This window comes from Lathamus discolor, chromosome 17 (genome assembly GCF_037157495.1).
Source record: "Lathamus discolor isolate bLatDis1 chromosome 17, bLatDis1.hap1, whole genome shotgun sequence".
NCBI lineage: Eukaryota > Metazoa > Chordata > Aves > Psittaciformes > Psittacidae > Lathamus > Lathamus discolor.
The window spans coordinates 1,192,603-1,220,502 of record NC_088900.1 but is presented as its reverse complement, the minus strand read 5'-3'; the positions used below and the strand labels follow the sequence as shown (position 1 = coordinate 1,220,502).

Genomic DNA, 27,900 nt, shown 5'->3' with positions numbered 1-27,900 from the left:
CTATGGCTTTCTGTTGGACCCTGGGCTACATCCTGCCCCTCTGCCGTGCAGGAGAGATGATGGTTCCTAACACACCACAGCACAGCATCGCTCTGGCCAGGACAAGTATTCCTCACACTGCTTTTGAAGGCAAAATACCCCCAGGAACCCCAGAGCTCGCAGCAAAGTTTCACTTCTCCGAAGAGTCAAGAAAATTAACTCCCATTTATATGCACAAGCCACTTCCCTCTAATCTCTCCACCCATCTCTGCTCTTCTGCCGCTACAAGAGATTGAGTATTGGCTTTAAATACAATCGTTTCTTTATAAATAAAGAACAGGCAACACTTCTGAAAGGGAAACCAGATGTCTACGTCCCTCTTCTGTGCTTCCTGCTCCTCAGCATTGTGTGCAGGAGATAGGAACACGCCACTAGAATGAAGAGATTTGCAGGTCCCTGCCTTCCTCTCTCAATCTTATTTGGTTTTATTTAGATTTATGCAAATGGCAGAAGAGGTCATCTATCCGTATGCTCTCAATGCCCTTGATGTAACTTTAAAATGCAGACAAAAATGTCCTGTGCATTGCAGTGGAATTCACCACCATGCACCACCGGGAAGGCAGGGAACAGAAAAGCCAAATTCCTCCCCTGCTTCCAACGCTCCCACCTCTCCCCTGGCAAGCACCTGCACACACACGTCTATTTTAGCCTCCATCAGCTCTTTTCCTTACCCATCACCATCTGTTTTCCCCAAACATCTGCTCAACACCTGTCCTTACCAGTCACTCCATCCAGAATCCGCTCCTGCCCTCCCATGCAGCAGGCAGAAGGATCATTCAACCCATCAGATCAGTACCTCATGCTTCTGATCACAGTGAACTTAGAAGCCTCCTGGTTTCAAGGAGCCAGCATCAAGGAGAAATAACTAAAGGGCTGGAAAAGCATCACTACGCAGACCTCATGGGACTGCTAAACTGGTCTCATGGTGCTACCACAGTCAACGCAGGTCAAGGTACCCCCAAGCACACAAGAGGCTATTGTGACATGTGGGGATGGTCTGGAACACGGATGGCCATGGTCAAGTCACCAGCCAGCCCTTGTAGGGCAGGAAAAACCTGCCCATGATACAAGCTACAGCACAAGGATGTCAGCTTTTAACTCCTGAACCTCCTGGAGCCACCCTTCAACCAGGAGCCCAGCTGCCTGCTGCTGGTTCCTGCCTCCAAGATGGATTTCTCTGCAGCAGCTCTTCACGGTTCCCGGCCATCTCCCCTTGGGAACATGCGCAAAGAGTGAACTAATGAGTCTATTAGACTTAATTAAGCTAATGTGAAATTATTTACTTAATCTGGGAAGATCTTATGATGGCAAGAAATCCCTATGGGAAAAAAATCATACAGCTGCCTCGCACGGTCTAGTGCAGAGCTCACAAGCAAGATGCTCAACTGCACGGCAAGGGTGGGATGGACCAGAGGGTCCTGCAACTGCCTTTGGAAGCCACCAACAAATCCATTCAAGTCTAGAACCTGGGGAGGGAAAACTTTCAGGAGTGGTCAGTCCTTCTTCTGTCTCACATGGACAGCAAGCATCCCTCATCCTCCATCACCCACAGCCAGGCTGCACCTCCACACATCAGGAGCACACGGAGCCAAGGCTGCAGAAGGGAAAAGGGATTTTGCAGGCCTGTTTTTTCTTCTCCTTCATGTAAAAAAGCTTAATGCTTGCTTTGAATTCTTAATACAACTGAGTTCCTTTTACCACTTACTTTGTTTTGTCATGCACTACATACAATTACACATCTCTAATCCGCAAATCCTCCCCTGACACCACAACACGTGCCAAGCCTTTACTTGCTACAGCCTTTCCAGATGAGCTCACATCACAGACACTGGGATGCCCTTCCATCGCCCACAGCCTTGGTACTCCAAATCTGGATGTCCCCCATCCCCAAGGACCAGCGTTTGCAATGGTGATGCTCCATCTCTTGCCCTGCATAGAGAAGGGGTCTCCGTTCCTGGCATCACAATCAGGAGCCCTTGCTGGCACTAAGTCCTGGAGAAGGAGCTTCCCTGCCTCCCTCCTGGCTTCAAGGAGCTCAGCTCAGCATCTCTGAGACGGAAATCACATTTCCTAAATCTCCCACAGTGAATCAACTCACCACTCAGATATTAGCTCAGCAAAAAACTGGCAGGCAAATGATCTCATTAATAATCAGCACTATCAGGAGTTTCCGCTTTTCCCAGTCAGCCAAATACGCGGCAAACCGGGAACAAGATGGAGTTATCTCCCCAAGGTCAGACAACTGCAGCACTGCTCTCAATTTACCTCTTCATGCCATCCGCAAAGGGACACCAAAGCCTTGGTGGTCCTTATGATGCTCAGACTCCCCAGCTCAGCCCCTGCTTCTCCATCCATAGGCATTTACATCCATCAAACACAGGGAAAGAAGAGCTAAATGCTCCCCCAGTACATTGGTTGATGCTCAAGCCCTGGAGGGGACCAAGGTCCTCCTCGCATGTGGATGCTGTGACACCCGGGGGAATGGGGCCAGTGAGAGCCTTTTACAAGGGTATAAATGTCCAAAGAGGGTGCAAGCAAAGGGATGAGTTCCTTCCCCCCACACAGAAAGCTTTGCTGCAACCTCAGACCCTCTCCCGACCCCAGTCAGGAAAAGGAGGAGGAAATGAGAGAGCCATCAATACCCAGAGCTCAGCACCAAAATCCACCCTTTGCCTTGGAAAGTGTAATTTATTCAAGCTGCTTTATTATTGCAGAGCCCAGCGTAGACAGGGATTATGGCAGGGTCAGTGCTGGAGCAATAACAATAATACGGCTCTACAATAGTAAAGTTGGGGAAGCATCTGGTGTGAATGCAGCAGCAACATGCCTTTCTCCAAGCCCAAGTGTCAGAAAGCAAGGAAGAGCATCCCAAACTCAAAGCCAAAGCAGCATCCAAGGCAACTTTAGGGGGAGCAATGGAGATGGAGACTTCACACACCCTCTATGAACCCCATTAGGCATATGTTGAGGAAAGGGTGTCTGTATATTAGATTTTAATTAAGCAGTGTTAATTATAATCTATGAGATGTGCTTACTGCTTATCTGATAATTATGAGAAAGCCAATTTGGCTGCTGGCTTGTGACTAATTAAGTGGAATTAGTAATGATAATTATAGATTTAATTTTTGTTTGCCTTTATTGGCATTGGGGGGAAAGAGGCTGCGAGGGATGGGAAAAGCCATGGGAAAAGGTCACAGCGCCAGGGATACAGCCTGAGGGATGAGGCCTCGCCTTGGATTTCAGAGCAAAAGTGGTGGGGAAAACCCAATTTGGGGTGAAAGAGGATGTTCCGTGGGATGTGTGTGACGAATGCCACCTTTGGTTAGAAGGCATCAGTTCCATGGAGAGATTGGGCTGGTTTTGTGCATGGGCTGCTGGAGTCTTGAAAGAAAAACCTGGAAATCTGGGCAAACCACAGAGGAAATTCCTTGGGGATCTCTCTCTTTATTCCCACACTCACCACAACCCCGACTCCTGCTCCCAACCTGCTCTTCCTGCTAGAAAAAGGTGATTTTTGAGTGCTTCTGATTTCTATTCCCACTGTATATAAAATCAATACCAAAACCTGCTCAGACCCTGGGAATGGGACTTGCACGTTCCTCACCATGCCCACAGGTTGCTCTCCCCCTGGAAACTGGCCTTTTCTCCCCTCTTTGCGGTCACACAGTGCTAAAGCAGCCCAAAACTTCTTAGGATAGCAAAGTTCTTGTAAAAGGCAAAGAATTCAAACACAAGGACAAAATAACATCAATACGCCACAGCTGGGTCTCCTCCTGCAGGGGTGAAAGCAGCTTTCCACCAGGCTCGATGCCCAGGATCACAGTTCTCCTGGGAAAAGCCACGGATAAAGGGCCAAACTATGGAGCTGCTCCATTCACCTTCCATACGAGCCGGGGATGCTCTGCCCAGCTCCTTCCCACCAACTGCATTTCTAATCTCCAGCACTGAGCTAAATAATACATGACAACCTCAGGTATAAATTACAGGCAGGAGACAATGTGGGTTGAATGCATTAAAGCAGCAGCTCTGCTGCAGCCTGATTCCTTGGCAAGACCCCGTTGCACATAGGGGGGGTCCCCAGGTCGTGGTGGGGTGAGGAGGGCTCAGCATAGGGCTCAGCTCCAAGGAAAGAGCCTGACCTGACTGTAAAGAGGCTTTTTGCATCCCAAACCATAGCATTCCCGGGAAGCAGGCCTGGGAAGTGGCTGTGAGGCTGAAGCACTCCTCTTTGCATGCTGTTGGTGACCAAAATAGCTGCTTCACCTCGCTGCTGCACAGCTAAATCTGGTCCCCAGCCCTGCAGATAAAGGATGGCAGCAGAAGGCCATTAGCCAGATCTCTAATGTCACATCAGCAAAGCCTCAGCACAGCAGGCAGGGACACAGCCCTCACTCCTCTGGAGGATGAGGATGGAGGTGATGCTGCTTTCTGCCAGGCTGCGGGAGGAAGCAGGCGTGAGACAAAACCCACGTCCTGGCCACTTGTGAGCATTAAAGATGATTTGCCAGACAGGCTATTGCACCGAGCTCTGTGGGGGCTGCTTAGGAGAAGCAGCACAAGAGATTTAATGACAGCAAACTCGCAATTCCCTTCTTTTTATTAGATTTCCTTCATTTCATCAGCAGCTCCAAAACTGGCTTGTTTAAAAAGGGAGAAATTCCTCAGGAGCGACACAGTGTTCAGACAAAAATCAAGCAGCCAACATCAGCCTCAAGTAACCAAAGCACATGCCTGGATGGACCAAACCTGATTTCATTCCTGATGATGCTCGGGGTTTGTGTGGCCACATGTATCCCTTCAAACTCCCTTCTGGAGCAGTGATCCAGCAGCACATCAGGATCCATCATAACAGAGCATCACATTCAAGTGCATTTGCTGAATCATTCATTCAGGCTCCTGCACTTAATTTCTCCACAATACACTAAATACTTTCCCTTCCTGTCCTAAAGGGCAGTGGGATTCATTAGGAGGAGGGTGCAAATGCCTTCAGCTTTGACCTCATGCTCAGCTCTGCATGGAAATCCTCTGTTTGGCTTTCCCTGGTGAGCACCAAAGGTAAGAGATGGAACTGTCCAGCCCAAGAGAGAGAAATAATAGGTTAGAGATGACCCAGCTCCACTCTGGGATCTCTTGTTGAACACTTCTACCTGTGCTTGGCAAAGGATGAACTGCTGTTTGCTTACCTAGTCCCTCTGAAAAGAGAGAAAAGGGATTTTAAGGAGAATAATGCTTCCTAAGACGAGGTATGCTGCTGGATGAGAAAAAGAGAAGGCAGAAGCCAGGAGCTGGTAAAAGCTACAGTTTGTAATTTCATTGCACATTCTCTCCTCAATAAATGGGTTTCAGTCAGAGCATCTTTCCCATCCAACCCAAAAAGAACCTGAAGGGCAAGTTGATTGCTCTCTGAGAACTAGGAACATTAAGAGAGAAGGCAGAGGAGAGCGGCTTGCAGCAGCTCAGGCTGCTCCCCATCACAGCCACTGGCAGCCTATCACTCCTGCTACGGGGTTTGACAGCGTGTGGGATCATCCTCGCAGGGCTGACTTTAACCCTTATGAGAACAGCACATGGCACTTTCCCGCAAGGATCTCCTGGGACAAACTGCCCTCATGCAGCTCCTGCCACCCCTCAACACCTTATTGTGCATCCTCCTCTTCCTCCCCAAGCAACAAACTCCCCCTTCATCCTTCCTAAATCCCTACATCCAGTTGTGACAACGCTCAGGCATCCATTCCCTGAGCTAAACCATCTCCCTGCCACTGTAGAGCCTTCTGGTGTACCCATTCCTAAATCCCTGCCTCCCCTCCCTGAGAGGTCAGGGATGAGTGAAAATCCCTGCGGGAAGCAGTGCCAGACATGGGATGAAACAAACCCTCCTTGGTAAGATCAGCACTGCCATAGGGATGACCTGGTTGATGGCACTGCTGTTGATGATCACCTGCCCTAAACCAGCCACAGTATGCAGCTAGCTAAGCCCAAATTCAGCACCAGACCCCAAAGCTAGAGCACAAGGCTGAGCACAAGGGGTGGCACACGTGTCCCAAAGGTAGAAAGGGAAGGAAAAGGCAGCACCAGCATGTCCAGAGGCAGCAACGACAGGCAGGAGACAGGGCAGGTCAGCAGCATCACAGTAGCACTGCCCATGCCCAGGGAGATGGGGTCAGGGTACCTGGTTTTGCATACCAAGCCATAAGGAAATCACCTGCAGACACAGCAGCACCTCCCTTGAAGTGAGCTGCCTCCACATCCCCCTGCAAGAGGCTGGTGTCTTCGAAGGAGAAGGCTATCAGCTCCAAACAGCCGAGACCTTTAGCTCAAATCCATTAATCCTCTTTATTAAACCCAGGTCACCTCTGAGTCCTGGCAAATTAACCAGCATCTCCCCATTGCAAGTACATCAAGAGGAAACGCGCTGTAATTTTCATGGACCAGGGCTCTGGGGTCAGAGGGCTTCCCAGGCTCCATTCCCTGCCTTTGTCAATTTAAAAGGGAACATCAGCTTGTGCTTGTATAAATTACAAGAGAGGAAGAGCTGGGGCCCAGGGATGTCACAGGGCACGCCGCTGGCTGCATCCGTGCCAGTGGCTCCTTTCCTGCCCAAAGATGGGAGCAGGGGAGAGCAAGGCCACAAGCACTGAGTTCCCAAGGGAGGAAAACGGGGTTGAGGACATCCTCCAAACAGCTGGGGCACCACGCTGGGCATCCTCCAAGGCTACCTTGGCCATGTGCCTTCCTGCTGCTGCTAATAAATGGCACATCCCCGGTGCCAGCCCAGCTGGGGAGTGAAAGAGAGACTGGGAGGGCTTTGGTCCAGCTCAGAAGTGGGTGGAAAATTGTCCCCTTGTTGCTTGAAATGTCACCATTTGAAACATCTCCCCCTTTCTGTGCTATCCTGTTGGAGCCACTCTGCTCAAAGTGCTCCCCAAGCCATCACTGCTCTATTGCTGAAGAGCCAAGGACATTTAAGTTGGGCTGGGGAAGACCTGGGGCCAAATCCCTTCTAAATTATACACCCAGCAGAAGAGCTCCAAAAGAGAAAGCCAAGCCCGGCCATGGCGAGAAACACTATGTGTGGGCTGAAGGATAAGGGCAGAGCAGGGATTGGTGGTCACAGCACTCCCTTCCTAGGATGGATCTCCTCCTGCTCCTAGAAACAGCATCCTCAAGACAAGCAAATTTTCCAGAGCTAAGGAAAGAGTGTTCATAGATTCTCTGAGTGCAGAAATAGACATTTCTCAATGGCAAGGCCAAAAAAAGGAAAGGGAAAATTTCCAAGTGGCTCTGTAAGAGCTGTAAGCATCACATCTATTGCCACGCCGCTTCCCAGCACACCCTCCAGCCATAGCTCAACCACAGGGCTATAAATCCATCCTGGCTTAAGTTATTCTGGTTTTACACCAACTTAAACCAGCAGAGATTGAGCCAAGGAGCTGTGATCCGAACACCAGGATGCTCTCCCTTCTCTCAGTCCTACAGCACATGGGGTTTTCCACATGGCTTTGAGTTAGAGGTAGGATTAAACCCCCAGCATCTGCAATCTCCTGGCCATCAGCTTGTATCGCAGCTTTAGGTTTTTATTAAAAACACCATTCCTTGCTGCATTTAATCACTGCAAGGTCATTCCAGTGACAGTTGTCAGCATCCAAGACAAGGCACCAGAGGAGCAGAGCCCTGTCCCGCTGTCCAGATAAAAGGAGGAGATGCTGGCTTTCATTTCCTTGTTTTCAATCGAGAGGTGCCCACCTCGGTGTGCACATTAAGGTGTGGGTGAGCTGATGTCAGCCCCCCATGGGTTGAGATGAGAAGCTGCCGCTCACTCTGCTCATCAGAAGCCTTGAGGAGAGAAATTGCATCGTTCTCCCTGTGGTCCTCTGCCCACCTTGAACCAATTTCTGCTCCTTTTAATTCAATTCAGCTCCTCCTGACCTTGGCGGGCTGGAGTTGCAGAGTTTCTCTCAACAGATAGCACCAATTACAGAGGTGTGAAAGTGGAAGGCTTTCAATTCGGAGAACAAACCCAAGGAACTGGGACTTTATTGAACTGAGAAATGGGGGGTGGGAAAGGGGGAGCAGGCAGGGCCACAGGCTCAGGAATACTGCCTGTGCTCACTCTAGAAACTACAGCGCTTTGGCTGACACAGGGGCTGGGGTGCTGAGAGACAGGTTCAGGTGCACAGGGCCGAAGGTATCAGGGGACCAGGGATGCAAAACGCACCTGCATCCCTGGCATCACTCCTCGCTTGTTAGCAACCACAAGCTTCCACGTGCATCCCACAATGGGCTGATTTCAGAGCCCCCTAAATCAGATCTGACACAAACCGAGTTTGCTTCCCCTCTGTGGATCCAGGTTGGATTCAATCTGCAGCATCTGCGGCATTATCCGTACCCATAGGCACGGCAGCATCTCCATCCTCACCACGGCTTTAGACTAAGACTGCTTTTTGTCCACCCACAAAGCTATTCCCAGCCAAAGACTGTGGGCCAAGCCTCTGGAACACCAGCAGGAGCCTGGATAGATCCTGGTAGGAGGGCTCTGGCAGGATCACTTTAGCTGACTGCCTCGGCAGAGAGATCAACGCGCAGATGGGCTTTATAAAAGCTGCCTTCCTACTGCACAGTACAACCTGTGATGATCAGAGAGTCCCAGACAAAAGCAGGGGATTGTTCAGTTCATGGGAAGGAAGCAGAGACAAGCACCTCCCCGGGCTGAGCTCACTGAAGCTCTTTGTCCAACACGCTCCAGTGCTAAAAACCCCCTAAAACTAAAGCAAGAAGTCCTACGATAGAAACCAGCGTTACTCTCGCATGTAGTAATGACACTCACTATGTTCCCCCATCATCTCCGGATATTCCAGGTATTTCACAGGCTGGAATGATGCAGGAAAGCCTCCCCAGACTTGAAAACATCCCCCTCCAATCCTGTCTGACCATCCCCATCAGCACAATGCCCATGTGCCAACCAAGCCCAGGGTCTCCCTTCGATCCGAATGTGACTCTTCCCCAATCAGGACAACCTTATAGAATGGTTTGGATTGGAAAGGACCTTAAAGCTCATCCAGTTCCAATCCCCTGCCATGAGCAGGGACACCTTATAGGAGACCAGGTTGCTCAAATATGGAATATAGAGCCTGAAAAAGGCCAAAAGTGTATATTTGGAGGAGAATCCAGATAAATTCTCTTCTCAGCTGCTAACCACTGAATTTAGAGCACCACAGACTGCTGGACTCGGTTTTACTTTCTATACTTGTGACTTGCAGTATCTGATGCTTAAAGTGCATCTTGACCACCTCAGACCCCAGCTTCCACAAAGCTCTGCCTTCCAGGCCAAAAAGAGCAATTCAGGGTCCTCCCTGCCCGAATTCCGAGTAACCACCCACCTGAGCAGGCTCAGCATCCTGCTTTGGAAGCATCCTCCCAAACCTTAGAGCTGGGGGGCCACCAAAACAACGTCGTGGTCTGTTTGGGCCTCTCACGAATGCCATAACTGAGGAGGACATTCAATAGCCAGTGCACAGTACTTCTTCTACCTCCAAGCCAAGATGCGACCGCAGCTTTCCCCAGTGCCTGCCCATAAATCTTCCAACCCAGTAAACAGCCAAATTATAGCTCCCCACCATTGCTTAGCTGCTTCTGACACTAATTGCTCTGTGGAGTGTGTGCAACTGGCAATACCTTATTAAAAGTGAAATATATTATACTGTCCACTCATTGCTACTTTATAAAGATAAAGAATCCTGGCAAAGGCATCAACTCGCAACCTCAGATCAGCCCTTGGATGCTGTGGTGCACAGAGCAGAGGCATAGAACCATGGAAAGGTTTGGGTTGGAAGGGACCTTAGAGCTCATCCAGCCTAAGAACTCATCTCAGTCTCCCCTCTGGCAGGTTAAAGCCATTCCCCCTTGTCCTGCCCCTACATCTCTTGTCCAAAGCCCCTCTCCAGGTTTCTCATGTGCTCTCCATTAGATTACAAGGAGCATTTCCATTTGGAGCCCAAGGCTTGAGTGAAGAGCCTGCTTGAGAATTTCCTTTCTGTTCATCTCCTGGTTTCCACTCAGAGGTCATCTCTAAGACCTTGGGTGAAGCCAGGCAGAGAAAGAGAAGGAGATCAAGCACACACTGCACTCCTGACAGCTTCAAGATGAGCAGAGGATGCCCCTCGACACACAAAGCCAGTCTAATTCACTTGCTAATCGTGACTTCCCATCTTCCTACCTCCAGACATAGCTGCCTGAAGCATGGTACATCCTCTCTTGGTGATGACGCTAACCAGAGCATCACTTGCTCCAATGGTCACATAAGCACAAACCCAAGAGCATTGTGATGCTCCAGCTCTATGTCAGCCCAGCACAGGGATCTTAGAATCCCATCCTGGTTTGGGTTGGAAGGGACCTTAAAGCTCATCCAGCTCCAATCCCCTGCCACAGGCAGGGACACCTTCCACTAGAGCAGGATGCTCCAAGCCCCGTCCAGCCTTTTAGGAGCCCATGTATTGATCTCCCAGTCTTTCTCCTGTGTTTCTCAAAGGAGGAAGCCAAAACTCAGTGTTTCACATGATAACAAGCGCAGAATCCTCCACCTCAGATACAGAGCTACAACAAGGACACGTCTTTTAACACGTGTCTCTGCACATACCTCGGGCAAGTCATTTTCCCTCTTCATTCCTTGGCTTCCCTGTCTGCAAAAACAGGGACAACATTTCTCTTCTCCGTGTTAAGATCTACTAGAAACAGCCACAAGACAAGAGTAACACCTGATACCACCAAGTTTCAGTAATAAATGTTTCAATCCAGTCCCTCAGGCCTCGTCTCACCAGGTAATCTTGGAAGAGGTTTTGGGTTTGTTTTGAGCTGAGGGGCTATTTTGGGTTGGGAACATGACAGGCAGTACTAGATAGGAGGCAGGCACATGGGGGATGCCATGAAAGGCACTTCTGAGTGCTCACAAAGAGAGGGTGTGCAGGGAGGGCACAGAAAACCCCCCACATAGGGGGAAAATCAGCTTGTGGGGACTGATTTGCAGGTAAATGGAGATCTATCCCTCGTGTACATCACAAAAAGCATTACATCTACATCCCTCCTGCACTGGGGAGAGTACAGGTGCTATTATTTATCACTTAGTGGTCATTTCCTATGTGGCAGGGACAACAGACCCACCTCCCATCAGCTCTGAGGCCCATGGGGCACCGAAACACAACCTGCAGCATGCTTTGATTCCTGAAGGAAATGGCATGTCCTAAGCAATGGATTTGAAACAACCAGACTCTTTGGTTCACCAAGTTCAAATCCAAGCAGGATCAATACCTTCTCACTCCTGAGGTATCAGCAGGTAATTGGGTATCACGCAGTGATGAGCAACCTAGTTTGCTCAGAAGCTGCACACTTTAATCTTCATCCATTCCTGGTACACAGAATGGAGAGGGAGTAACAGATCAAAGGAGAACAGATCAAATTCAACTGCATTTGGGCCCAGATTGCAGAAAAAAGGTCTCATTCTTAAGCAAAACGGCTCAGGCTTCTAAGGTTCAACATCTTGTGAGGACTCAATGCAACACAATGCAGAGGAATTGCCATCTCCCCAGAGATCACATCCAAGCCCAAGCGTTGCCCCCTTGGTTTTTAGGCTGCTCCTGACACCCCAACTTCAATCTCACACTGCAGCATTTGACCACCTCAGCTTCTGCCTATGTCCTCTTTCAGGCCATGGACCTCATATCCCATTACCCAGTCCATTGCCCCATTTCCAGCCCTGGGATGCCCATGACATTTCAGCAGAGGGACTCATGCATTGCTTTGCCCCGTGGCATCAGCCTGGCCACTGGTTCCAGTGAGAGTGAGGAGGTGTTGGTCCATGATTTGCAGGCTAGAAGACTCCACAGACTTATCCCACCTGGCTATAGGAGGTTGCCACCCCAGGCATGGAAATGAGAGGTAGCAAAGTAGACAAGGATGCTGGAGAGGGACTCTTCATCAGGGACTGTAGCGATAGGACAAGGGGCGATGGGTTCAAACTGAAACAGGGGAAGTTCAGGTTGGAGATAAGGAAGCTCTTCCCTGTGAGGGTGCTGAGGCGCTGGCACAGGGTGCCCAGAGAAGCTGTGGCTGCCCCATCCCTGGCAGTGCTCAAGGCCAGGTTGGACACAGGGGCTTGGAGCAAGCTGCTCCAGTGCAAGGGGTCCCTGCCCGTGGCAGCGGTTGGAACTGGGTGAGCTTTGAGGTCCCTTCCAACCCAAACCATTCCATGATTCTATGGACAGCAGAAGGACCCATCTGACAGGTTCCTGCCACTCACAGCTAACTTTGCTGAGAGGTTTTGACATCTGACTGATTATATCGCACCGGCTGGTTGCGTTTCACTCCTCTGGTGCCAGCAGAGGAGGGGACAGCAGGAGGGTGGCTTTGCCAAACATCCTGGCCTGTCCCTGGAAGGCTGGAGATAAAGAGGGCGAGGGACAAGCAGGGCTAGAGCCCCTTTGTGTGTGGTGCCTCTTGTCCCGGGCAGATAGGAGGTGGCTGCCTCGCGCTGACATTTCAGTGACCACATTAAGATGCGCCGCCATGGAGACTAAATGTCATTAGGCTCATTAGGAGTGATGGCATTAAAATAAACACCAAAAAAATTACAGTAGAAATTAGCCAACGCCATGAAATATAATAAAGAAATGGGCAGATCCAATGGGGACCCTACAGCTGATGCCAACAGAGATCATCTGGATCACTGCCCTGGCATGGTGGGAGCACCCAAGTCTCCATGGCAGGGAGTTGGAACTGGATGAGCTTTGAGGTCCCTTCCAACCCAAACCAGGCTGGGATTCTATGACTGTATATGGCCCTAAGCGTAGCCATCTGTTTGGGATAAGCCTATGGGAATTCATTCCCAGCCAGTTTCAGGACACCCTGCACAAGGTGGCTTTCATGCCCATGTTCCCTGGGCTGCAGGCAACGCATTGCCAGAACCTCTGCCAGCAGCTGCACGGTGAAGGACACATCCTGGTTGTGCTTCCACGAGGGATGAGGCTTTTCTAGCAGCATCCAGGTTTCTTGGATGTTTCCCATTCAATTACTGGCCAGCACCAAGTGTGTTTTGCTTATGCACTGTGACAGGAGCGCTGCACAAGGTGCTTGGTGACAGAAGTGCTGCTTTGTCCTTGCGAAGAGAGAAATGTTCCCTCTAACCCCTTCTTGCTATGCAAACGCCGTTTCCTTTGGGACAGAGAAGTCATCAGAAGGCCCTTGCAAGATCCTGCTTATGACAGAGCAGATTTGAAAGCCCGGAGATCTCCATCCCCCTCCTTCCCTTCTGTCAAAGATTATCAGCATCATTTTCCAGCTTGCTGAACAATCAAAGTGTGGCCTACATTCGCCAGAGCTCCTTCCACACGCCTCGTGCATAGCAACAAGTCCAGGGAACAAAAGCCAGAAGTAAACAGTTGGGTGAGAGGAGGTGATGGGCTGGCAGGCACACAGCAGAGGGATGCTTGGAGAGCACATTGTGGGGTGAAGCAAGCCTGGTTGCCCCTGGTCACACCAGTGTGGAGCTGCTCTAAGGGACCAAAGCCCCATGTGAGGACCTCTTCTTCCATGTTCTGTAAGGAGTGTGGGGAGAAACGTACCTGGGCTATTTGGTTAGTAGAAATAGCAATGGTCCTGCTGGACCAGAAGGAAGCCCAAGCCCTCCTGCGACAGCTTCAGCTGGTCCTCATACAACAAGAAGCCATGACTATGGGGTGAGCTATAAAGGATCACAGAATCATTGAACGGTTTGGGTTGGAAAGGGCATGAAGTTCATCTGGTCCCAACCCCCTGCCATGGAGGGACACCTCACAGTAGACCAGGTTGCTCCAAGCCCTGTCCAACCTGGCCTTGAACACTGCATTCATAAAGGATGAAGCCACATCAAGCACAGGTTACCCCAGCTTCCCTCTGGGAAGCTTGTATCCCATGCATAAAACCCCACCAGTGCACAGTTCTGGTCAACACAATGGACACCCCCTGTGATTTTGCTATCCATTGGCAGCATCCCATCCCGAAGCATGGAGCTCACATGAAGGGAAGGGTTGCTGGGCTACCCTTTCCCTGCACTTCACAGCCCACTTCAGCCTCAGCACTGTCAATCCGGCACTTTTCCCTAGCGCTGAATCCACAGAAAAGGAAATCCAAAAATAACCCTTTTCCCCTTTCCCTGCCTCATCTCACACGTGTTCGGATTGCACATGACTCTGCCGCACAGGCAACGGGGCCAACTTCCCCAAAGCCTCCCAAGGAGGCTGCTCTCAACACAGATGCACCGATGGGTCTCTGCGGCTCACCCAAGGCTGTGCCCATCTGGGAAGCTCAGCCCATGGAGGCAGCTCCAGCACACAAGATCTCAAAGGTGGGTGCCAGGAGGATGGTGCCAGTGGTGCCCCAAGGGCAGGATGAGGAGCAATGGCCCTGCTTCAGGTGAACTGACACCTCCTTTGCAAAACACTCTTCTCTGGCCCTGCCAGCAGCCCACAGCCTCCATACAGCTCAAACCAATGCCCCAAACCACCCCGTGCTCTCTAAGCCTAAGCCAGGACTAGAGGAAGAGCCACCAGCTCTGAGGTCCTGCTCAGCTGGACCCCACCGGGCTCATGGTACCATCAGCTCACAAGGGCAATGCATCCCATGCCATTCCCACCTCTTTATCCCTAGCAAGCCACCTTGCTTGGTCACCCTTTGAGGGTGATAATACAGCCCCAGAGCTTTTAAGCAGCAGGCAAGAAAGTGTTTCTTTCCTCTAAGCATGAAACGAAGAGGAGTTCCCTGGAAAAACCCACCCACTGAGCAGCAAGTGTCAAAGCCACCTCTGTGCTGTTGCAGCACTGGTAATTATAAGTACCATGCCTTCATTAGGGATTTGGGAGAGATGACTGGGAGGTGCGGAGATGCGCAGCAGAGCTGTTATTAGTTTTAAGTTTAAACAAAGACGAAGTGTGACAGCAGAGATCATTCCCCATCCTGCACGTACCAGCAGCTGGGAGCATCTCAGGGGATGCTCAGACCACAAGGCCAGAAGGGACAGGGACCAGTGTCAGGCTTTGCCTAACTGGGAAGGGTGAAAGGATAGGGCTGCAAAGCCCAGGATGACCACAGGGTTACAAGGAACCTACCAGTTTTCCTCTATCCCCACCTGACTGCAGCAAAAGGATTCACCTGGGTATCCAGGGAGGGAAAACTTAGGATTTGCATGGAGCAAAATCTGTGTGTGCCCATTCTCCCATCACATTCCCTCCCTACATCATCTGGGAATGAGAGCAAGTGCTGCTCCTCCCCAGCAGAAATAAAGACCCCTTCTAAACAGCCAACACCAGCTTCTTCCCTGCCCCAAGGATGGAGGAATCAACCTCCAAAAGGGAAACCACACTCCAAGCCTTAGGCAGAGGAAGACCAAGCAGATTTCCAGGCAGCACCCCATCCTGCTGGGACCTCTCCCCCAGCATCTCTTACTGGTGGAGGGTCTATGGCTGCAACATCTTACCCGCTACTATCCCCAGCCTTTGGAAGAGCACAGAAAACCCCTTTAAATCCCTCTTGCTCATACCGAAATGACACTAAAGCAGAGCTAATGTGCTCCAGGTACTTATTCTTGGCCTTGGTCACAGGGATCAGCAGCCCTCCTCTGCCAGTCTGACATTCCCTGCTGGAGAGAAGCGATGGCTATGTCATAGGCAGTGGTGGCAGCAGAACTGTGCTCCTGCGGCAGGTGAGGGGTTTTAACTCCTGCAATAGCTGTTTCTTACCTTCAGACTGGATTTACAGCTACCACTAAAGCCAGGCTGCCCAGGCAAGGATAAGGAAAGGGTTGCAAAGCCAGTCTCTGGGGGATGCAGAAAGCAAGTCCCACGTGCAAGAGGCGATGGAAGAGCATTAGGGCAACTCTGCAAAGCTCTATCTAGACCCAGACGCCCAGGAGCAGTGAAAACTGGGACCATCTATCTCAGCCTAAGAGAAAGGAGCTGCTGCCATGACAAGTCATTTCCCCAAGGCAGCAATCTAAATGTCTGAGGAAGCTGATGTGCATTGATTTTCGCCACCTGTAGAGCCATCATGTCACACCACAACCACACATTAGCCTAAGAGACTCCCTCCCACCCCAAAATTCATTCTCCAAGTGCATCACAGCCCACCCCAGTACATCCCAAAGCAGCAGCACCTAAAATGCCCAGTTCAAAGCATTTCCCAACAGCTTGACAATTCACTTCCCCATCCCACGTCCCCATCCTGCAGCGCTGGGCCCATTAAAACCCCTCAGCATCCTTCCCATCAGGAAAAACCCACCTCAGAGAGCAAGTGATGTCCAGGAACCCGCCTCCCCCAAGGCTCCAGATGACAACAGCATTAAAAGCCTTCAAAATCCTTTTCCATGCAAACTTGTCTTGCAAAGGAAGAAAAAGCTGCAGAGTAAGACACTGCCTCTGACCAGAAGGGTCAGAGTTTCATTATTGCATTAACCTTTCGTGTCTTTAGATTCCACAGGAGTAATTTGGTAATGAGATGACACGAGCCCCAATGGGAAAAATGCATCTTTCCTAACAAAAGTAAGAGGGAGGGGGGAAGAACAGAGGTGGGAGCCAGAGAAAGAGGGATAAAACCTGGCAAATAAGCTATTACAGCTAATAATAACTTTGCAATGCTATTTTCTGCAGGAGCCTTCAAGTTGTGATGTTTCCCTTCACTCTAATTACACCTTCTAAAAGCAGGTTCCCTTCTCACTCTAACCCCCTGTGAAAATCCCGCAGGATTTGGATAAAAACGGAGAGGGGAAGAGTTCAGGCTTCACAAACAGCCTCTGAGTATCCCAGGGGAGCGTCACCTGCATCAAACACGTGGGAATACGCTCGCAACTAATAAACAGCTCCCAGAAAACCCCACCGTTCTGGGAAGGTGCAGGATCAGGGGGTTGGCAGGGACCATTCCAATTCCCTCCGCACCAGCTCCCAGCCAGGGAGACTTTGCCAACGTGACTCAAGAGTGAAACCCTGACCAAAATCAGTGCTGTGGCCAGATGCGACAGGGAGGGAAAACCTCCCACCTCTGCAAGCCAAAATAACAGCACAGGAGATGTTCAGATCCCATCCTTTAAGGCAGAACAGGGCTGGTGTGGGAGCAGGAAGGCAAAGCACCAAGCAGCCTTCAGCACACTGGAATATCTCCCTTCCTCTAATGCAGGCAGCAGCTTTCAGCTTGGTGGATTAAAGGCTGAGCCCAGCTGGGCAAAGTCCTGGGCTGGTTTGGCTCAGGGGACATTCAAAAGCCAAAGCAGATATTGCTGCTTAATAGAAATAAGAGGGGAAAGCTACAACTGCTTAAGCGTGGATCAAGAAACCTCTCCCAAGTTACTGTGGGCTTAAACACATGGACCTTTTCCATCTCCGGCACACACGGATGTCAGAGCTAGCCCAGCCACATCCCAAGGGAACTGCAGCCGGGCACCAGCAACCCACAAATGCTCCATGCCACGTCGCTGCCAGCTCCTGCAGCTTGAGGACATCCTGATGACAACACATCAAGTGTCACACATCCTCTCATTCGCCTTGCATCCAGTTCTTTGCAATCTCAGCCCAGAGGAACCTCCTCCAGTGAGAGGGTGAAGGAGCCAACACTGCTCAGCACAGCTTTGGTGAAGCTCAGGATAACATTCCCAATAAACCCCCTTGCACTTGGTAACGTCAGGGCGCTCACACAGCTCCATCATCCTTATGGTACTCACATGCTCAACCAGACATGCACCATTTTGGTTGAAGGCACTGCTGAAGAGCTGGAGGCACTGTCGTTGGAGGTCCTTAACCAGCCAACACACCACAGGATAATGCACATCATATCCCACAGAGCATCAGTGGTACCCAGCCCCATTCCAGGGCTCTTTGCTGCCATGGGATGTGGATGATCCCATGGCATGAGGCTCCTCAAGCAAGATTTAGCCTGAGTCCCCTCATGCTCATCGCATCTGTGGAAAGAGCAGCTAACACAGCTAAACTCTCCTGCACCAACCTCATCCTCTTCCCACACATACCAGCCCTGCCCAGCAGAGCGCTGCAACCAAACCACGGAAAGCTGCTGGAATTACAGCCGTGCCCTCCCAAGCCCGACAGAATTCCCGCTGACAGTCACAAAGATCCCCTATATTGGGTTAAAATCTGCTCTGAGCTTCAACACCCAGACTCCATCTGCTTGCTCCGGAATCTTTTCAGCTGCTAAAAGTGCACACATCATCAGCAGCAGCCAAAAAATGCCAGAGACTTTTCAGCTCCGTGGTCCACCCCCATCGCTCGCTCCTTCCCCACGGATGCAGCACAGGGCTGTGCTCGCTGCCCCACCAACCCTGGCATCCCCGCCTCATGTCATGGGGATGAGGCTGAAGCCCATTTCAGGAGCAACCTGCAGCTCACGGAGGTTGCGGCACCTTCGCTGCAGCCCAACGTGGTCCCCCCTCGGGTACCAGATTGGGGGGTTCATTTTCACTTGGCAAAGGGAACAAGGGGCAGGCACTTGAGTTTGGAAGCAGGGATGAGGGGGAGCGCAGGGAATAGCACAGCAAGAGGGAAGGCATAGGAGGGGCACAACTTTGAAGGGGGAAAAGCTCCCTGAGCCCATCATTTACAGCAGGAGGTTGCCCGAGGGGATGGATGGATGATGCTCATCCTGGGGGCTGCCAGATCCCAGGCAGCCCCCGCTGCAGATGCCAGCACCACTCAGGTGCCTGCCTATGGGGACAGCCCTGCCATGGGGCAGAGGCATGAGCCCCACTCCCGGAAAGCACTTGGCAATTCCCCTGCTGCAGAGCAACTCGCTGCCTGCCTGCATGTGTGCGTTCGTGCGCAATGGGCATGAAGTCCGGGTCCCCCACGCGCTCTATATTCCCACCCTGCGAGCCGAAACCTTCCCATCCCCTGGAGACAAAGCTTTATGCACTACCTGGGATGAAGAGGAGGGCAGTTGTGGCCGTGAAGACGATCCAGCAGGCAGGATGGTACATCTTGGAGCTGCGATTAAGCTAGAGGATGATTTGCTTGCTGCTTGCGGCTGCCGCTGCTGCTTTCGTCTGCGCTGAATTCTGAGCAGGTTTAAATCCAATGTTTGCAGAGGGAGGGAGACTGAGTTAGTGAGCTGGAGAGAGACAGACGGGAGCAGGCAGTCAGTGGCTTGGATTTTTCCTTGCACACACACACGCGCACACACACACACACACACACAACTAGCAGAAGGAGCACCAGGCTCCGTGCGTGCACTGGGGGAAGCAGACCTCCTACCAGGCACCCATTGGTTCAAGATGCTGAGTGACACACGCTCACTTGCTCTTCTGCAGGGCTCACTCTGCAACCAGGGAGTTAAATGTAGGCATCGACCCCCTGAGCATCCCTCCCAGTGGTACCTGGGATGGAGGGAGCAGGTACCAGGGATGGAGGGAGCAGGTACCCAGGGATGGAGGGAGCACGTACCCAGGATGGAGGGAGCACGTACCCAGGGATGGAGGGAGCAGGTACCTGAGGATGGAGGGAGCATGTACCCAGGATGGAGGAAACAGGTACCCGGGGATGGAGGGAGTAGGATTCCCAGGGATGGAGGGAACAGGTACCAGGGTTGGAGGCAGCAGGTACCAGGGATGGAGGAAGCAGGCACCAGGGATAGAAGGATCAGGTACCAGGGAGGAAGGCAGCAGGTACCAGGGATGGAAGGAGCAGGTACCAGGGATGAAGGCAGCACGTACCAGGGATGGAGGCAGCAGGTACCAGGGATGGAGGCAGCAGGTACAAGGGATGGAGGGACTTGGAAATCTTTTGTCACCAGCCTGAAGCTGGCTGATGGGGCAGCTTCAGCTCCTTAGCTCACCCCTGCCCCTCTGTGGGCTCTGCTCTCCTCCCCAGAAGAAACCAGCAGCTTTGCCTACTGCCAAGAGAGGCAAAGCAGGGAGCGATGGAAGGGGTTTAGCAAGAGTGGGTGGTTTTCACACCAAATCTCTGAAACCAAGCAGCATCTTCTCTGCATCCCAACCAGAGCTGGATTTGATTCCCTTCAGCAGGCTCACTGAGCCCAAAATGATGCTAAGAACTTGCTTCTGCAGACCCCCTGCCTGATACCATCCCAGTCCCAAGGCCAGAAAGTTCCTCCTCAAGCTCTGTAACTCAACCCTCCCCTTCCAGGCTGTCACAGTTCCCCTCCAATCCCTGCTTTCCCCCTTTGTCACGTTCAAAAGCCCCAAGCACCCCCACACAGAGCATCAGACGCTGCTTCCCACCTCTCTGCCACGTCTCCCCTTCCCACAGCCACCCCCAAAACCACAGCATTTGCCAGCAAGGGCCTCAGTTTGCTGCAGCGCCAAAAGAACAAGGGTTGCAAGGAAGAAGTTTCCAAAAGAAACAGCACTTATTTTTGATGTTTTCTAAATAAAAAAGACATTTCTTATTTTGTATTCACTGCAGCTTTGTTAAAAATAAATCAGAAGCGGGTTTTTAATGCTTCAAGACAAACTCAAATGCTTCCTTTTGCTCCAAACTCTCTCTTTCCCCACTAAATCAGGGATAGAAGTCCTTTCTTTTGTGTTCCAAGAATACTTTTAGGCCAATACTTTGGACTCCAAGCTGTTAACCCACCAAAGCTTTCAGGCTCAAACTCCTCCATCCCTCATCTCCCATCCTAGGGCTTCATCCTGCTCCTCGCCTTAGTGCTCATCAGCCTGGGCATCCTCTCACTCTCCCCAGTCCCTCAGGACACACCAGTTCCCTGGACCTTCCCCTCCCTCAAGATTCCCTTTTGCATTAAACTCATCATCTCACGGAGTGGCTGGAAAAGAGACACTTCACATCCAGGCGCGATTCCTGGATGGAGGATGCAGCCGCAAACACCCACCTGCAAATGTGGAATCATGGGATCAACCAGGATGGAAAAGAGCCCAGCGCCTCAATGTCTCTTATAGGGAGGGTCCCAGAGCCGAACACAGGATTCGGCCCCTTAAAACTCCTCACATCCAAACCCAGCCCCAAAACCCCAGCATCTCCTCCCCCGTTGTTCTTCTTCACCAGGTTTCTCCCACCACTTGTTGCAGCCGGGTGCAGACTACTCAAGAGATGGCAAGAGCATCCCTTTCCACACACCTCTTCTCTCACATTAAAGCCATAAAAAGCAGCACCAAGAAGCTGGAATGACATTTTCCACGCACAAAGCTATATCCATCATGCTCTCAAAGGGGTTCTTTTACCAGGAGAGGGATGGGAGCCACAAGGACAAACTTTCCCTGGCTTTTAGCCATTAATCTTTATTCATTTGCTCCCCTGTGTGGATAAGGCATGAGTTTTTCAGAGCTTTTAACTCAGCCATATTCCCACATTATCCCTATGAAAGCATACCATCTCCTGCAGTTTTAGGAAGGAAACATGCCCAGGGAGGGTTTTCTTTTAATAGGAGTAAATTTACACTGTTCACAATAACTTTGACCTCTGAAAGAGCCAAAGCATCACTTTGCTCCAGATGAGGACATGGTTGGACTTGGGATAAAGGTTCACCTTGATTCCCAAGGTCTTTTCCAACCTGGTTGATTCTATGAGGAAGGCGAGATTCCTGGCCTGAATGTCCTTCTAATTGATAACCAAACAGCCAACATGAAGCAAACTCACCCTTTGCTTCACAAGTGCTTTGGGAAACCAGCCTCAAGGAGTCATCTGGGGTATCCCAGGGCTGCATCCTTTATGGGCAGCCTAAAAGAGGGATATCCACCCCTGGAGGGGACTCAGCTGAACCATCCATTACAGCTTGTGCTCCAAAACCCACCCCAGGAAGCTCTGAATCCACCCAAGGCAAAAAGGAATATTGTTATCCTTAAGGAATCATTTCTTATTAACTGAGATGTTCGATGGGCTCAGAAGAAAGAGGTTAGAAATGCTCTATTTGGGCAAATCTCAAACCAAAACCTTAATTCCTTCATTCTCCCGTGTACCTTTCAGTTCCCACCTGGCAATGGCCATAACCCAAATCCAGCACACATTCTGGCCCCCAGATTGCCAAAACCCCAGCTCTATAAATATGTATTGAGCTGGTGGAGTTGTCCTGGGATATTTAGGGTTGTTGGGGGCATTTCTGGTATCAAGCAGAGAATCTAAAATGCAGATGCAACCTTGACAGGCAGCAGCCGCTCTGGGAGGTGACATTATGGTCCCTGGGCACATTTCAACATAATTTTTATCTGTGTTTTCAGAGAGGCTTTTTTTTCTCCCAAGCTGTCTCAATGCATGTTCACATCTGGGACCAGCCTCCAGGGTAAAGAACCTCAGTTTTCCATAACGATATTCCCTTATGCTTTCCTTAAGGAAAAGAGGGGTGCAGCACATCCCAAACACGAGGCTCACCGCGTTTGCACTGCCCTCTCCTCCCCAACCCTATCCATGCCGTGACCCCCTTCCCATCCAGCTCCAAATGATTCCCAACTCTCCTGCATCTCTCCAATGGGCTGCTGCTTTGCCAAGTGCTCCTGTTATGGGGTCTCCGCTCTCCTTTGCTGTGCTGAGCTGCTGGGGCAGGGAGGAAAGGATGCACACGAGGGAGGAGAAGTACCCCAAAACCATCATGCCTATGGGCTTTCCCCTCTCCTGCCCGCCTCCTTCCTGTCCGCTCCGGCCCCCCTTCCTCCGTGTGTGTGTGTGTGTGTGTGTGTGTGTGTGCGTGCGCTTGCTTGAATGAAAGGCTACCCTTTTCTCCTTGACATCTTGTTAGAATGCGAATACAACATCTATTGATTTGCATTTCGTGCAAGGAGAAGCTGGGGGGGGGGGGAAGTCTCTTTTCTTTTATTCCCCCCACCACCCCCGAACCTAGAGCTACTACAGGGATACAAAGAAGATGCAGGGGAGAGCAGCCTGAGCTGCCTCCCCACCGTGCCCCAGCTTTACCCATCACTTTTAGCCACCCCCAGCTCCCTGCACAGCACAAAGATCAGCTTGGAGACTGTAGGAACTACATATCCCCCTCCCCCCCCCCCCCCCCGATACATATATCCAAGTATCCCTCCCTCCAAGTGTTTCTCCATCCCTCACCAAGGGCAAACAGGGTGAGTTACCCCAGGTTGGGCAAGCAGCACGCTGTGATGAAGGCAAACTCGGCAAGGCGACTGAATGAGCAGGAAAAGCAATGGGAGAAGCAGGATGGAGCTCCAGAGCAGATGCAGGCTCCTCTCCTGCATTTGGAGGTGTGTAGTAACCTGCAGGCACCCTCCTTTCACTCAGGTGCCCAGCCACCATTGTGACACAGACCCCAAGCATCCTGCTTAGCCCTGCCTGGGGGAGCGCATCCTGCTCCTCCAAACAAGGGATGTCACAGAGGGATAAAGCCATGTCATGGCACAGGAGAGGACCAGCATGACAAGGTGATGGCAAACAGCTCCCCCTCACCTACAGCAGCAGGAGGCTGGGAGGATTAATTAGTGTTTGCAAAGCCCTTTGAAGATAAAGAGAGCTCCGAACCAGGAGGGAGATGGAGACCGGGATTGGGAACCCAGTCGTGGTGGGGTTTCTTATCTGGTGTGCAAGCTGCAGCCCCGGCTGGGCAGACACCAAGTGGGTGCAGATGAAAGGGAGAAGGGGAAAATATCCCCAGCGTGAAAAAGACAGAGAAATCAAGCACATGCTGCTTGGGAAAAATGAGTGAGAGAGAGATGAAAAGGTGGGATCTAAGTCTCTAAAAGCTGGAGAGACCTGCTATTGATTCTGGCTTGAGAAGAAGGGGCCTGAACAAGAGCTGGTGTGTTGTTAAGTGCACTTAGCTCCTCTTGTTAGATGGCAGAACAGGCCCAGATGGACAGGGTACTAATTCCTGTCAGGAATCATTACCAGCCACGTGCTGGATGGGGTACCTCCAGCAGTGAAGGCAGCACTGTGAGGCCAGGAACCCCACAGCATCCCTGGGCAACCTATCCCAGTAGCATAAGAAAAGCTGTTTCTTCCATTTAAAGAGAATTCCTCGTACCTGTTGCCCTTGAGTTTACTTCCCACCACACGGAGCATCCCATCTCCTGGGAGAAATCCTCATGGGAAGAGCCAGTGATGGAGTTTCCTCCCCTCTATAGCCATAAGGTGGATGTGCCCACTCCACAGAGCAAAGAAACAGAAGATACCTTTGCTCATAGCAATTATCCATTGCTATAGAGTACAAACCACCTCCGCACAGACATCAAGCTGCTTCTGCACCACATCCCGTCTCTACACGCCCCACCGCTCCAGTCCCCCCATTCCACCAGCTCCCCAACTTGCGCTCGCCAGAGCCAAGGCAGAATTCCCGTCTCCCATTGATAGATTGAGAAAGGAGAGTTTTGCTTGCCTGGCTTTGATCGAAACGACTGAACGTTAGGGGGAATGAAAAGAAAACAGGGCAGAAACGATGCATCCTGATCCAGACGCAGGAGCTGACAGTTCAAGGATAATTCAGGCACCGCTCCCTGGGTTTCCTCTGTCTTTTTTTCCTCTTTTAAAGAATGAGAGCAAAAGAAAACAGGGGGTTTAAGCTTTGCTTCCTTTCATTTTGCACCGAGTTCAGTGGCTTTTCCTCTGTAGCTCAGGTAAGAACAGAGGGCTCCAGATTAAAGCCAAACACGGCAGCAAGCAGAAAGCTGCCAAGATGACAGAGAGGACAAAGTCAGCAAAGACAAAGGACGGGAAAGTCTGTTTTCTGCAAGATTCCCACTTTGGGATTTTATGGGGATTCATCCAGAAATGGGAAGCAAGCGGCACATTCAGGACCCTGATCCCAACTTTCTCAGCCTGGATGTGGGGATACAGGAAGCCTCGTCTCAGCATGTCCAGGCTCTCACAGACATTTAATACACCCTGGATTTTTATAGCCATCTAGGTGGGTGGGCAGATGGACAGACAGACAGCACGCTAGACTGACAGCTCTAAATACCTCTCTACATGAGTGTGGGTAGCATCCAAGTGTAGTGCCTCCTGCCAGAGCATCTCATGTACTGGCGAAACACCCAGCTCACTTCAGCCCTTGGTCCTCTTCCACAGCAAGCAGAGAGATGTGGTTCTGGGTGAAGACCTTGGTTCCATCACTCCCAAGCCCAACCAGGGACCACAAGCTGCTCCCCACAGCATCACCCACCATGGTGAGCCTCTTCTTGCTAGGCTGGGATGCCTCCAACCCCAACACTTCTCCTTGGCACCAAAACCAACCTGTTAGGAGGGGATTTGCCTACAGCCATTCCCCCTCCATTGCAAAGCCAGTGAGGGGTCACCCCATAGACCACGTCTCCACTACAAATGAGCCTGCAGTGACATAACTCTCAGTGTCCCTAGAGGCTCTGCTAGGAAACTTTCCCTGCTGTCTTGTTTATAGATCTATTCTTAGCTCAACTTTGCCTCATTGCAGAAAACAGCAAGGAGCCTTTCATCCCGTGACCCCAAAGCACCTTAAAGAATATGAGCTGAGCTTCGTGGAGAGGAAATAGCATCCTCTCTGTTAGACAGCGGGGTGTGCAACCAGGGAGACAGGCAGCAGGCCAGCAAATACAGGGTACAGCAAATACACAGCAGAGGCTTTAGATGTGACACAAGGCAAGATGGAAAGCATGAGTAGTCCTTCTCCTCAATCTGAAACCACCTCTGTGACCACTCTCCTGGTCTGCCTGCTCCAGGTAGCACCCACTGCTCTCTGCTAAAGGCATTGAGAGATGGGAAATATGCGATGGAGAGCCTGTTTTCAACCAGGAGCAGCAGAAGGGGAGGTTGGCTGCAAATAGGCCCATCCTTGGGATGCTCCTGGGGGAAGGGACCTCCAGGAGGTTGTGAAGAAGCCACCAAACCACCTTGTTCTCACTCTGCTCCTGGATGACACCACTTCGCTTCCTTTTTGCATTGTGCTGCAATGGTGACCACCCAACTGCAAGGGCAGCCCTGCCCCAGGAGCCCCACTTACAGCGTAGTTCTGGTGTCCTCAACATCAGAAGGATATGAAGCTGTCAAGGCCAAGTTAGACAGGGCTTGAAGCAAGCTGCTCTAGTGGAAGGTGTCCCTGCCCATGGCAGGGGGTTGGAACTGGATGAGCTTTAAGGTTCCTTCCAACCCAACCCATTCCATGATTCTATGCTCATCACCTAACTCGAGGAGGGAGAGCAGGTGCCTGGAGACGGGGCACCGCATCCTCGTGCAGCACACAGAGTATTTTCCATATGCTGCCTGATCAGTTATATCAGTTTCTTCAAATGCTCTTGCACAGCTATTTCGGAGGCATCATGTGGAACCATCTGTTATGTTATATATTGCACGGAGCCCGGCCAATTTGGAGGTACTGTAATTTTATCTCCTCCATTTCATATGCGGCGCAGGCATTTTGCAAGGCGCGACTTGACGGGGAATGGGAATTTGCAGAGGGATGGAACGCACGTAAATCAAAAGGCAAAGCCCAAAACTGAGTGGCAACAGCAGCTCCCACCCATCCCAGACACCAGAGAGGAGCTCTGAGGGAAGAACCTGGATATTTTGGATCTATGCCTGCATTGTCCAGGGTGGAACGCGCCTCTCCCCATCTCTCCCACTGCATCCCTGCCTCCACCAGCAATGCTGCAGGGTGGAGGGATGCCTCCAGCATCTCACAGATGTCCTTTTCCCTGCTTCCCCCAGCTTTTCCAGGCAGAACTACAGTTCCCTCATTCCCCATCACACCCGTGAGCCACGTCTCCCCATGCAAACCCAACATCCTTGGCAAGGAATGCTCCATGCCAGGCTTTTCCCAGGGAACACTGGCAGCAAGAGGTGGAGCCAAATATTGCGCAAATTGGACCAATTCAAGAGCCCATCAACAAAAAGCATTTTTGCCTTGTGGGGTGAACAGCAACGAGCCTTGACAAGCATCATGAAGGTGGAATTCTCCCTTTGAATTATCCACATGGATAACTCCATGCTGCAAAAAGCAGGGGAAAGCGAGTGCTCCCAAGTCATCACTTGCAGCAGCTCTTTCTCAAGTGCCAAGTGAAGTTTGGTGTCGCTCCGCTTGATCTCTTCTGATTTCATTAGGAAAAGAGACATTAAAACAGCAGAAACCTTCAGATTTCCTGTGTTTTGCTGGCTCCCTCCTCTGGCACTTGGAAATATTTGTAGTTTTCATTGGGTCTGGCCAGGAAGTACGTGGAAATACATCCAGTGTCCTCTTTGGTTGGACCTGTTCTTCAGGTCTTGCTCTGACCCCAGCATCCGGAATCTGGGCTTTAAAAGCCTTTTTTGATATCCTTGCTACTCTAATTCCAAGGAAAAGGAGAATGCAGCAAAAAATACTCTTAATGCTGTAAAGAGCAGTCAAATACACTTGGAGGAAAGCAATGGCGGCACCGGAGCACAGAGGACCATGGAGGAATACGCAGGAGCCTCACAGCCAACTCCTTGAGTGCTCCCTACCCAGAGTTTCTCCCTGCCCACTATTAAGACATCACCTCATATCTGGAAGCCATGGGGCTTCTTTTTCCCAAAGGCAGAGGTGTCCCAGCACATTGTGTGACTGGGTTTGGTTTTAAACAGACTTCTCCATTTTCCTCTGGAGGTCTGGCACCATCTTCACAAAGGTTTTGGTGCCAGGCATAAATCTCTGCTTTCGGTTGCATTGCATTTTTGTCTTAGTTCATTAATAAGCATTAATTCCTCAGGTTTGTGTGTGTTTCATACGCTTCCCAGCACTTCAGTTTTGCAGTTGAAAGGGACACTTCAAGGGCTTTTTCAACATTATTGTTCACAAAACCCTTCTGATGGAAAACAGCATTTCTATTCTGGTTTAAAACCCGTAAACACCCTTTCCCCTTTATAAAGAAATAAAGTCTGTTTCTTCGGTTACCAAAGACAAGCAAGCAGAGAGCTACAGGGAGCCCGT

General features: G+C 50.9%; 1 protein-coding gene across 1 annotated transcript in view; it reads right to left on the bottom strand.

Annotated features, from left to right (window-relative positions):
• OPCML (opioid binding protein/cell adhesion molecule like) overlaps positions 1-19,036 on the bottom strand; it is a 283,978-nt gene extending 264,942 nt beyond the window's left edge. Inside the window, exon 1 of the mRNA XM_065697247.1 lies at positions 18,976-19,036. Within this exon, the coding sequence (XP_065553319.1) occupies positions 18,976-19,036 (61 nt within the window). The remainder of the gene's footprint in view (positions 1-18,975) is intronic.
• Between the last annotated feature and the right edge of the window lie 8,864 nt (positions 19,037-27,900).